The sequence below is a fragment of the Oncorhynchus keta genome, chromosome 11, assembly GCF_023373465.1.
Source record: "Oncorhynchus keta strain PuntledgeMale-10-30-2019 chromosome 11, Oket_V2, whole genome shotgun sequence".
Taxonomy (NCBI): Eukaryota; Metazoa; Chordata; class Actinopteri; order Salmoniformes; family Salmonidae; genus Oncorhynchus; species Oncorhynchus keta.
In genome coordinates this window covers 41,882,220-41,894,968 of record NC_068431.1, presented here as the reverse complement: position 1 = coordinate 41,894,968, position 12,749 = coordinate 41,882,220, and the positions used below count along the sequence as shown (strand labels likewise).

At 47.6% G+C, this 12,749-nt stretch overlaps 1 protein-coding gene across 1 annotated transcript in view; it reads left to right on the top strand.

Annotated features, from left to right (window-relative positions):
- The window catches only part of ksr1a (kinase suppressor of ras 1a), a 42,895-nt gene that overhangs the window by 26,522 nt on the left and 3,624 nt on the right, over nt 1–12,749 (top strand). Inside the window, 17 exon segments of the mRNA XM_052457222.1 lie at nt 3,788–3,935; nt 4,153–4,648; nt 6,986–7,173; nt 8,623–8,692; nt 8,811–8,894; nt 9,063–9,124; nt 9,501–9,610; nt 9,738–9,900; nt 10,313–10,354; nt 10,803–10,851; nt 10,951–11,008; nt 11,104–11,379; nt 11,531–11,727; nt 11,843–11,939; nt 12,058–12,191; nt 12,368–12,499; nt 12,597–12,732. Of these exon segments, the coding sequence (XP_052313182.1) occupies nt 3,788–3,935; nt 4,153–4,648; nt 6,986–7,173; nt 8,623–8,692; nt 8,811–8,894; nt 9,063–9,124; nt 9,501–9,610; nt 9,738–9,900; nt 10,313–10,354; nt 10,803–10,851; nt 10,951–11,008; nt 11,104–11,379; nt 11,531–11,727; nt 11,843–11,939; nt 12,058–12,191; nt 12,368–12,499; nt 12,597–12,732 (2,442 nt within the window).

Here is a 12,749-nt window from a genome sequence, read left to right as displayed (position 1 = left end):
GAAGAAGAAAATGTTTACCAAGGAGACCAAAGTGAAAAGTAATGATAAAAGTAACACAATAAGAATAACGAGGCTATATACAGGGGGCACCGGTACCGAGTCAGTGTGCGGGGGCACAGGTCAGTCAAGGCAATCTGTACCTGTAGGTGGGGGCAAACTGACTATGCACAGGTAACAAACAAAGAGTGTACAAAAGGAGAAGGGGGAGTCAATGTAAATTGTCCGGGGGCGATTTTATGATTTGTTCAGCAGTCTTATGGCTTAGGGGTAGAAGCTGTTGAGGAGCCTTTTGGTCCTAGACTTGGCGCTCCGGTACCGCTTGCCGTGCGGTAGCAGAAAAAACAGTCTATATCTTGGGTGACTGGAGTCTCTGACAATTGTATGGGGTTTCCTCTGACACCGCCTATTAAATAGGTCCTGGATGGCAGGAAGCTTGAACCCAGTGATTTATTGGGCTGTTCCCACTACCCATAACAGGTGGTGATGCAAACGGTCAGGATGCTCTCGATGGTGCAGCTGTAGAACCGTTTGAGGATCTGGGGACCCATGCCAAGTCTTTTCAGTCTCCTGAGGGGGAAAAGGTGTCCTCTTCACGACTGTCTTGGTATGTTTGGACCATGATAGTTCGTTGGTGATGTGGACACCAAGGAACTTGAAACTCTCGACCCCGCTCCACTACAGTCCCGTCAATGTTAATGGGGGCCTGTTCGGCCCGCCTTTTCCTGTAGTCCACGATCAGCTCCTTAGTCTTTCTCACATTGAGGGAGAGGTTGTTGTCCTGTCACCACACTGCCAATTCTCTGACCTCCTCCCTATAGTCCATCTCATCATTGTCGGTGATCAGGCCACTTTTGTGTCGTCAACAAACTTAATGATGGTGTTGTGGTCGTGTTTGGCCACGCAGTTGTGGGTGAACAGGGAATATAGGAGGGGATTAAGTACACACCCCTGAGGGGCCCCAGTGTTAAAGATCAGCGTGGCAGACGTGTTGTTACCTACTCTTACTACCTGGGGGTGGCCCGTCAGGAAGTCCAGGATCCAGTTGCAGAGGGAGGTGTTTAGTCCCAGAGTCCTTAGCCTAGTGATGAGCTTTGTGGGCACTATGGTGTTGAACACTGAGCTGTAGTCAATGAACAGCATTCTCACATAGGTGTTCCTTTTGTCCAGGTGAGAAAGGGCAGTGTGGAGTGCGATTGAGATTGTGTCATCTGTGGATCTGTTGGGGCGGTATGCGAATTGGAGTGGTCTAAGGTGTCCGGGAGGATGCTATTGATGTGAGCCATGACCAGCCATTCAAAGCACTTCATGGCTACAGACGTGAGTGCCAAGCGGCTGTAATCATTTAGGCAGGTTACCTTCACTTCCTTGGGCACAGGGACTATGGTGGTCTGCTTAAAACATGAAGGTATTGCAGACTTGGTCAGGGAGAGGTTGAAAATGTCAGAGAAGACACTTGACAGTTGGTCTGCGCATGCTTTGAAAACACGTCCTGGTAATCCGTCTGGCCCAGTGGCTTTGTGAATGTTGACCTGTTTAAAGGTTTTGTTCACATCGGCTACCAAGAGCGTTATCACACAGTCATCCAGAACAGCTGGTGCTCTCGTGCATGCTTCAGTGTTGCTTGCCTCTAAAGCAAGCATAAAAGGCATTTAGCTCATCTGGTAGGCTCACGTCAGTTGGCAGCTCGCATCTGGGTTTCTCTTTAGTCCGTAATAGTTTAAGCCCTGCCACATCCGACGAGCGTCAGAGCCGGTGTAGATGGATTCAATCTTAATCCTGTATTGACGCTTTGCTTGTTTGATGGTTTGTTTGAGGGCATAGCGGGATTTCTTGTAAGCGTCCAGATTAGTCTCCCACTCCTTGACAGCGGCTGCTCTAGGCTTTAGCTTGATGCGGATGTTGCCTGTAATCCATGGCTTCTGGTTGGCATATGTACGTACAGTCACTGTGGGGATGACGTCATCGATGCACTTATTGATGAAGCCGATGACTAAGGTGGTGTATTCCTCAATTTCATTGGATGAATCCCAGAACATATTTCAGTCTGTGCTAGCAAAACAGTCCTGTAGTGTAGCATCCACGTCATCTGACCAATTCCGTATTGAGCGAGTCACTGGTACTTCCTGCTTTAGTTTTTGCTTGTAAGCAGGAATCGGGAGGATTTAATTATGGTTTGATTTGCCAAATGGAGGTCAGGGGAGAGCTTTGTATGCATCTCTGTGTGTGGAGTAAAGGTGGTCTAGGCTATTATTTCCCTTGTTGCACATGTAAAAGAAAAAGAAACGCACACCTATTAAGACGAGGTGCTCGCTAGCGGAGTAGAAACTTGAAAATAAAAGAGAGCCGCACACTCCAGGAGCTCAGATGCAAAAATGTAATACCAATGTTTCCACAGCCAAGCTGTCTTCATCAGGGTATAATCCTTGTTGCACATGTGCCTTGCTGGTAGAAATGAGGTGATACGGATTTAAGTTTGCCTGCATTAAAGTCCCCGGCCACTAGGAGCGCCGCTTCTGGGTGAGCATTTCCTTCTTTGCTTATGGCCTTATAGAGTTGGTTGAGAGCGGTCTTAGTGCCAGCTTAGTTTTGTGGTGGTAAATAGACGGCTACGAATAATATAGATGAGAACTCTCTTTTGAAAGATCTACGCGGTCTAGATCTTATTATAAGCGGCAGTCTTATAGCCTAGTGCGGGGCGGAAGGTAGTCTTGTGGTTAGAGCGTTAGACTAGTAACCGGAAGGTTGCAAGATTAAATCCCTGAACTGGCAAGGTACAAATCTGTTGTACTGCCCCTAGGCCATCATTGAAAATAAGAATTTGTTCTCAAATGACTTGCCTAGTTAAATAAAGCAATACCTCGAGACTTCTTTAATATTAGAAATCGTGCGCCAGCAGTTATTGACAAAAAGACTAACACCCCCACCCCTCGTCTTACTAGAGGTTCTGTTCTGCCAGTGCATGGAAAATCCCGCTAGCTCTATGTTGTCTGTATCTTCGTTCAGCCACGTCTCGGTGAAACGTAAGATGTTACCGTTTTTAATGTCCCGTTGGTAGGATAATCTTAATCGTAGATAAATCCATTTTATTGTCCAATGATTGCACATTAGCGAGATGAATGGAGTTTACTCGCTCGCCTCTGGATTTTCAGAAGGATGCCTGATCTGCAGCCCGTTTTCCGGTGTCTTTTCTTAACGCAAAAGGCGTGGATCTGGGCCTGTTCCAGTGAAAGCAGGATATCCTTTTCGTCGGACACGCCGGACTTGTTAAAGGAAAACGTTTCTTCCGGTCCACGCTTTTCTGATGTCCAGAATATATTTTTGCTCATAAGAGACGGTAGCAGCAACATAATGTACACATTACGTTTTTAAAAAATAAGCTACGCATAAAAATAACGAAATAGCACAATTGCGCAGCTTGTCTGACCTCATCTCTGGGTGGGAGGCACCAGGGGGATTTGGCCAGTCAGTCAGTACTTTCTGGTCTCTGCTCCTTGCCTGGCCTGGCTTGTTCTGCCCTGGCTTGTTCTGGCCTGGCCTGTCCTGCTCTGTGGACATAACTGGAGTTAGACATATGGGCTGGCTGGCTTTGGTTTATGAGAAGGAACAATGATAACCTTTGTGTCTAGCATAGGTGAGTTGGACTCTAGCATACTCGTGTAAGATGTATACAGATTGTATGTTTCTCTGTCACATGTTGTACTGTATGGAGAGTTGTGACTGGATACTGTGTGGACGTACTAATAACCCCCCCCCCCCCGACCGTGTCTCTTTTTTCTCCTCTCTCCAGGCAGTGCCCTTGAAACTGTCCCTGGATGCCTTGCTGCAGATGCCAGGTTCTCAGGTGCAGGAGACTGTGAGGAGACTGGGCTCCACTTCAGAGGAGTGTGCCAGGCTCACCGCTGCCCTCTCCTGCCTGAAGAGTGCCACTGAATCAGGTGGGTGTCTGTCTGTACCCTGGAGAGTCTGCCTGATCTGCCATGTCAGTCTGGGGTCTCTGTGGGGTTTTACTGACTGTTGGACTCGGCTGTTTCTGCCAGGCTGTTTCTGGTCTATTAGCCCCGTCAGAAGCAACAGGGTGCCACCCTGGGTAAAGTTATATTGTAGGACAGAAGACACTCGGTTGAGTAACCCTGTTCTGTGTCTCCCATACAGATGGGGAGCTGAGAGAGGATGGGGGACTCTGGTTCTCTGAGCCCACCCGGCGAGACAGTGGCTCTCTGCTGCTGCCTGCCGACCAGCTGATGGGGGGGATGGGGGGTCCGATGCGCCCCCATAGCCCCTCTCCCCTAGCTCGGCCCCCCACCACCCCATCCACTCCCCCCACCCCCTGCACCGCCTGTGCCCAAACCCGGTTCGGCTCCGTGTCTGCAATGCCCGGTCCCGAGGCCCATGGGGCGTACATTTACGCTGACAGCCCCTTCACAGACCCCTTCCCCCTCTCCGCCGCCCATCAGGGGCGACTCTATGGCCACACCTCCACCCCGCCCATCACCCCGCCCTCCAAGAGGCGCCACAGGCTGAAGCCCCCATGCACCCCGCCGCCGCCCTCCCGCAAGGTGATGCACCTCCTGCCCAACATCACCCTGACCCGCAGCAAGAGTCACGAGTCCCAGCTGGGGAACCGCATCGAAGAGCCGCCCACCAACAAGTAGGTCACTTCCTGCCCCCCATGCTTTGTGAGAGTTCCAGTCCATTATGACCTAGAGTAAAGGGTTATGCTGTCTGACAGTGTTGTTGGAGGCACAGAATTTCAACTGATCCAGTCCATTTGACAGTAATCATAGTGGCCCACTTGACAAGAGATTTCTGAAAGATTATTTTGTTTGGCAACGCATGTGAGGTCATCATGACCAGTGTCTGGGCAGTTTTCCACAATGCTCAAAATCTTGGAACCGGTTTGTATATGGGACACACTTCTGTCCTTCCTTATTATGATGTTACAACTGAAGCACAGGGCTTTTCACTCACTCACACAAACACACACCCTGCCCGTTGCTGCCTTAATGTGTCCAGTATAAGGCCAGAGCTAATATAATAATAATATATGCCATTTAGCAGACGCTTTTATCCAAAGCGACTTACAGTCATGTGTGCATACATTCTACGTATGGGTGGTCCCGGGAATCGAACCCACTACCCTGGCGTTACAAGCGCCATGCTCTACCAACTGAGCTACAGAAGGACCATACAGATTCCCTGAGATTGAGTCATTTCTAAGGCATGATTCTCAGAGGACAAGACACAGAAACACACACACACTTGTCCCACACAGACATAGCTACGCATACAGTACTAACACATATCCATAATATCCTGTTCATTTGTAAATGTACAGTGGCTTGCGAAAGTATTCACCCCCATTCGGCATTTTTTCCTATTTTGTTGCCTTACAACCTGAAATTAAAATAGATTTTTGGGGGGTTGTACCATTTGATATACACAACATGCCTACCACTTTGAAGATAAAATATTTTTTATTGTGACAGAAACAACAAATAAGACAAAATAAAAAAAACTTGGGTATGCGTAACTATTCACCCCCCCCCCCAAAAAAAAGTAAAAAAAGTAAATACTTTGTAGAGCCACCTTTTGCAGCAATTACAGCTGCAATTATCTTGGGGTATGTCTATATAAGCTTGGCACATCTAGCCACTGGGATTTTTGCCCATTCTTCAAGGCAAAACTGCTGCAGCTCCTTCAAGTTGGATGGGTTCCGCTGGTGTACAGCAATCTTTAAGTTATAACACAGATTCTCAATTGGATTGAGGTCTGGGCTTTGACTAGGCCATTGCAAAACATTGTTATGCTTCCCCTTAAACCACTCAAGTTTTGCTTTAGCAGTATGCTTAGGGTCATTGTCCTGCTGGAAGGTGAACCTCCATCCCAGTCTCAAGAACTGAAACGTGTTTCCCTCAAGACTTTCTCTGTGTTTAGCGCCAACCGTCATTTCTTCAAATCTGACCAGTTTCACAGTCCCTGCCGATGAAAAACATCCCCACAGCATGATGCTGCCACCACCATGCTTCAATGTGGGGATGGTGTTCTCGGGGTGATGTGAGGTGTTGGATTTGCGCCAGACATAGCGTTGTCCTTGATGGCCAAAAAGCTCAATTTTAGTATCATCTAACCAGAATACCTTATTCCATATGTTTGGAGAGTCTCCCACATGCCTTTTGGCGAACACCAAATGTGTTTGCTTCTTTTTTTCTTTAAGCAATGGCTGTTTTTCTGGCCACTACATATGCACGCACCACTTTTCCATTATAAATTAAACATTAAAAAATTCACTTCACCAATTTGGACTATTTTGTGTATGTCTGTTACATAAATTACAGGTTGTAATACAACAAAATAGGAAAAATGCCAAAGGGGGTGAATATTTTTGCAAGGCACTGTAGCATTAGTGATGAAAAGCTCAGCCGTAATGAATGGAACCTGACTAGATGGAAGTATTTAAACAGGACTGATAATATAGCTTAATGATACATACATAGACTATAAACTTTATATAGAAGTAGACCGTATGACCACCGACCTATCATGTGAGGACACTGATGAGTGTGACCGGGGGCATAGGGAGGCACAGGCCTTTTCCACTGTGTATAGAGCCCAGAGAGAGCAGGCAGGAAGGCAGTAGGGCTGCCTGCTGCTGGATCAGCACTCTGCATTCCTGACCCAGTGCCAGGCAGAGGACGTTCAGCCCTTTGGCCTGTGCTCTGCTGTGGTGGAGGTTGTGGCTGAGTCTGCCATGTGCCAAGACCTGCTGCTAATGTCTCCCTCCTTCCCCATCTGCCTCGCTCCTCTCCTCTCTGCCACTTGCATAACATGGCTGGTACAGGATAGCCATGAAATGATTGATTGTCTTTGGTGATCTGTATGGTGGCCCATTTGGGAGTAATCCAGTGTTGACTGTGTTGAGATGAGGGTGTGAGGGCAGCAGTGGGCCACTGTACTGACGTCCCAGTGTTTATTTTTTTCCCCTCAGGTGTGCAAAGCAGAATAAGTTGTTCCTCAACGTTCAGATCAATGGGAATGGCTGTGAGGACTCACCCTCCCGTTCCCCCCACCTGTCTGCCCGCACTCCCGGGGCTTCAACCCCTGCCCCCGCCACTGCCCCCTACACCCTACCTGGCACCCCTACCCTGATGGAGGAGCATTCATCCCACCTCAAGAGTGAGTTCACACACATGTCTACTTTCCCCACTTAGGCTATATGTAAGGAATCTTCCTTTGAGTAGATTGGTAAGTGCATGGTGCACTACTCTGATAGAATGGACCCTTTGTCTATGTGTGCTCTTTGTAAAGAAATATATTTATTTTCCAGTAACTGGCTGTAGGGCCACAGTAGCCGTCCCAGTTTGGCTCAGAGGCAGTGTGTGTTTCAGTCGGTAGATTGCTGGGGTTGTTCCATCTGAAGGCTGTGATGTGGGGGAGCGTTCTCTGACCCCATCGCTTGTATAGATGACATTACTCCTCCACTTCATTTCACAGCTTAGAGATAAGTCTAATACTCCCACAAATTTGTGTCTTTGAGTGAGTGAGTGAGTGAGTGAGTGAGTGAGTGAGTGAGTGAGTGAGTGAGTGAGTGAGTGAGTGAGTGAGTGAGTGAGTGAGTGAGTGAGTGAGTGAGTGAGTGTGTGTGTTGAGCGAGTGAGTGAGTGAGTGTGTGTGTTGAGCGAGTGAGTGAGTGAGTGTGTGTGTTGAGCGAGTGAGTGAGTGAGTGTGTGTGTTGAGCGAGTGAGCGAGTGAGTGAGTGAGTGAGTGAGTGAGTTAGTGAGTGAGTGAGTGAGTGAGTGAGTGAGTGAGTGAGTGAGTGAGTGAGTGAGTGAGTGGTTGAGTGAGTGTGTGTTGAGTGAGTGTGTGTTGAGTGAGTGTGTGAGTGAGTGAGTGAGTGAGTGAGTGAGTGAGTGAGTGAGTGAGTGAGTGAGTGAGTGAGCGAGTGTGTGAGTGAGTGAGTGAGCGAGTGAGTGAGTGAGTGAGTGAGTGAGTGAGTGAGTGAGTGAGTGAGTGAGTGAGTGAGTGAGTGAGTGAGTGAGTGAGTGAGTGAGTGAGTGAGCGAGCGAGTGAGTGAGTGTTGAGCGTGTGTGTGTGTGTTGAGCGTGTGTGTGTGTGTGTGTGTTGAGCGAGTGTGTTGGGTATTGAGCGAGTGTGTTGGGTGTTGAGCGAGTGTGTTGGGTGTTGACCGATTGAGTGAGTGTGTGTGTGTTGACAGTGTGTGTGTGTGTGTGCTTTTGTGTCAGTATCTTTCCATAATGATTTATGTGTAGGGGATTCACCTACCGAAACAACGTCAATAGGTCTCACTTACATTTGTTCTAACTTGTAAAATAAACAGTAAATGTTTTTCATTGGTTTTGGCACATACTGTAACAAGTGGTAGGGTTGAAAAATTCTGGGAACTTCCAGGAGTCTTCCAACCAGGATTTCTGGAAATGTTGGGAAGTTCGGGAAAAGAACCAGAATTGAGCATTTCCCTGAGCACCACTCATTTCATTTTGATACTAGCCTCTAAACTTCATAGAACATTTGCAGTTTTTGCACTAATACTCAATGTTTAGACACATCCTCCTCTGTCAGGTTTACGTTTCACTCCTAGTGTTTGACATCTCTGTCTCTCTCCAGATAACATGGGGTTGCGCCGCGGCTCCCCACAGGCAGTGAGGAGAGACATAGGCCTGGCCGTCACCCACAGGTTGCTGACTACACCTTTAAGCCTCAGACTGCCATGATGAAAATATGAAATATACTTTCAATCTACTATATAGCAAAACACTATTGATGGTTTAAGCAATTGTTGATTCTGTGTGCAGGTTTTCCACAAAGTCGTGGCTGTCCCAGACGTGTCAGGTGTGTCAGAAGAACATGATGTTTGGGGTGAAGTGTAAACACTGTAGGTGAGTGAAGTGAGGAGACATGGACAGGAGGATAGGGAGGGGGAGGCTCTCTGAGATGTTCTGGAGTTCGGTTGAGTGTCTGTACAATGCAGTAAAATACAACTTCATCCTCTTTTGGTGGTTCATTTTTCTGTTGCTGTTCTCTGATTGGTTGTTTCCTGTCTGCAGGTTAAAGTGCCATAATAAGTGTACTAAAGAATCTCCCTCCTGCAGAATCTCCTTTCTGCCAAGTAAGCCTTCCACACAACACATTTTCGCAGGTTAGTATTTATTGGGATGACTCCTGTACTGGAGGCAGCTCTGCAGACGGGTCAATAAATCTGATTTTAAACCTAACCTTAATTAACTGCAATGATAACAATAATGCCCACCTCTAACCTTAAATTAAGAACAAAAAAAGCTCAATTTTGTTTTCAGAAATCTTTACAATATAGACAATTTTGACTTTGCAGCTGGCACATCTAACAGAAAATCGCTTAATTCTACCTCCAAGACAAGACTCATCCCAATGAACATCAATCTGCAAAATGTTAATCCATAGTTTATTAAAGGGCCTACATAGATTCAACAAGTATGATGGTTATGACCCCAATTTCTTCTTTCCAGTCACCAAAATCCGGAGGACTGAGTCTGTGCCGTCTGACATCAACAACCCTGTGGACCGGCCTTTGGAAGCACCGCAGTTTGGCACACTACCAAAGGCCATCACCAAAAAGGTACAACCAATCACACCTGCTTAGATATTACATCACAGCTTTGATGATAATTATGTGCATGATGCTGTTAGGACAGACAAGTGTGTTATTGACTCTGATCACTGTGTATTTGTTCTCCTTCTCTCAGGATCACCCTCCTGTGCTGAACCAGTTGGACTCCAGCAGTAACCCGTCCTCCACCACCTCCTCCACACCCTCCTCCCCTGCCCCCTTCCAGAACCCTCCCAGTGCCACCCCACCCCCCAACCCCTCGCCCAAGGTCCACCGGGAAAACCGCTTCCACTTCCCAGGTAGGTCCCTGACCGTCACTCACTTATGAATACACACAATCACCGCTCTCACACACAAACACACACATGAATATACATGCACGTGGCTATATAAACAACCACAGAAGCATGTCCACTGCACACAGTTAAGTCAGCATTCTCCAACTATCAAGGTGCATGCTTGCATTGTGTTCTTCATTACACAGAATGACTCCCTGAGTCACATTTTCTGTTTAGTGAATGCTAGACTTGGAATGGAATGGCCAGGCAGCAGTGGTCGACCTCCCTCTCTCTCCCTCTCTTCATTTATACCACTAACACAGAGGAACTCCTGTGGGTGGGTGGGTGTGACTAGGGTTGTTTTAATGCCTACTTTAACCCAGTCCTTCTCTCCTCTCCATGCTTGTTGGTTCTTCCCTCTCTTTTCCCTAAGCTGCCTGCTACTTTCAGCATAGACAGCAGTTTATCTTCCCTGGTGAGTTTACGGTACAGTCCCAGACACTGTTGGGCGGCGCTCACTCCTGCCCACATCCTCAGCCACAACCAACCCTGTCAGCTCTGTCCATCTCCTGCCCACATCCTCAGCCACAACCAACCCTGTCAGCTCTGTCCATCTCCTGCATGTACTCACGGGTTTAGTGGATTATATGACCAAGTTGTGCATTTGTGAATGCCTTGGAACAATGTGTTTTGCTGTGTGATATTCAGACTGCATTATCTCATGTGGAGATGGGTCTCTGTGCCACCTGCTGGGGAGTTTCAGAATTGCATGTCTTATCATATTGTAGTGGTTGTGTCAACACATTGCTAAGGCAAGGGACCAATATAAGTGGGCAAATAAACTACATGAGGGATGCAAGTTTGGCTATAAGAGCAAAGAGCAGTTTTATTGCATACTGAATATTTGTATTATTTTCTCCCAGATGTGTCCAGTTCCACTACTTTGCACTCTGAAGCCCTCCAAGACACAGTGTAAGGCTCGCCTGTCTATTTCATTTATCAATAGTGTTTTAATGGTGCAACACTCAGAACACTCTGACATTGTGACTGTGGTTTGACCCGTCCCAACAGTGAAACTGAACCAGCAGATGACATGCACGCTGAAATGGCTGAGGATGAGGATGGAGAGGTAGAAACTGTGTGTGTGTGTGTAAAGTAACTGTAACATATGTGCAGACACATGCCCAAAACCAAAAACATTGGCCATGCATGAATGTCTTACAGGAGGAAGAGGAGGAGGAGGAGGTTGAACCTGAGATAGACCCAGATCCAGTAGAGGAGGAGGAGGAGGATGATGATGATGAGGAAGATGACGATGGGAGTGGGATGAATGGTGGTTCGGATGGTGAGTGTGATGGTGATGAGTTGGATGACCTGCCCAGTTCACGGAGTGGTCGCTGGAAAGGCCCCATCTCCCGTAAGGCCAGCCAGACCAGCGTCTACCTGCAGGAGTGGGACATTCCCTTCGAACAGCTGGACCTGGGAGAGCTCATTGGGAAGGTGAGAGGGCAATAGAACACGCTGTTTTCACTGGAGAGAACATTTTCAATGATCAAGCTACATATGCATGAAACTATCAGTGTTTTCTATTCAAACCCATTGAATGTCTGTTTCTGAAAGTGTCATTAAATCACTCCCTCCTTCACTCCAGGGCCGTTGGGGAAAGGTGCATAAGGGGCGTTGGCATGGCGAGGTGGCTATCCGGCTGCTGGAGATAGATGGGAACAACCAGGACCACCTGAAGCTGTTTAAGAAGGAGGTGATGAACTACAGACAGACCCGTCACGAGAACGTGGTCCTCTTCATGGGGGCCTGCATGGCCCCGCCCCACCTCGCCATCATCACCAGGTAGGGGGAGGGGTTAACATACATACCAAATGAATATCTCTTTGGCATATTCAGTCCACCATAGCTGTTGTTTACTTGTTTAGTTCCATTTGTTCATTCAAATGTTTTTCTCCAGTTTCTGTAAAGGGAGGACACTATACTCTGTGGTTCGGGACACCAAAAACACATTGGATATAAACAAGACGAGGCAAATCGCTCAAGAAATTGTAAAGGTGAACTTCTACTCTTGTTCGGTCCTTTCAGATTTCTACAGGTAGATGGGTAATGTTGACAAAAACAGTATGTGTAATATATATTTACTGTATGTCCTTATTACTTTAATCCACACAGGGAATGGGCTACCTGCATGCCAAAGGCATTGTCCACAAGGACTTGAAGTCAAAGAACGTCTTTCATGACACCAATAAAGTGATTATTACAGACTTTGGCCTGTTTGGGATCTCTGGAGTGGTTCAGGAGGGGAGGTATGGACTCTGCATATTGGTTACTACAGCTATCATCTCAGCTGGTGGATGCTCGGTGGGTCTGTGTTCTCCTAACAGTGGTTTCTTATTGTGTGTGTGTGTGCGTGTGCGTGTGCGTGTGTGTGCGTGCGTGCGTGCGTGCGTGTGTGTGTGTGTGTGTGTGTTTTCTCTCACAGGCGAGACAATGAGCTGAAGCTTCCACATGGCTGGATCTGTTACCTGGCGCCAGAGATCGTACGCAGGATGAGCCCTGGAAACAACGAGGACCGCCTGCCCTTCTCCAACGCTGCAGACGTCTATGCCTTTGGGTACGCTCTCTAGCAGAATAGTTTCTCCTTGAGACTGCTTCACTTTACAGTTAACTGGCTCTGGGGAATGACCATATTGCTGGTTGCCCCCTTTTAGCACCATTTGGTACGAGCTCCAAGCCAGGGACTGGCCTATCATCAACCAGCCTGTGGAGGCTACCATCTGGCAGGTGGGGAGCGGTGAGGGCATCAAGAAGGTCCTGGCAGAGATCAACCTGGGCAAGGAGGTCACGGTGAGTGGAGGGGGAAG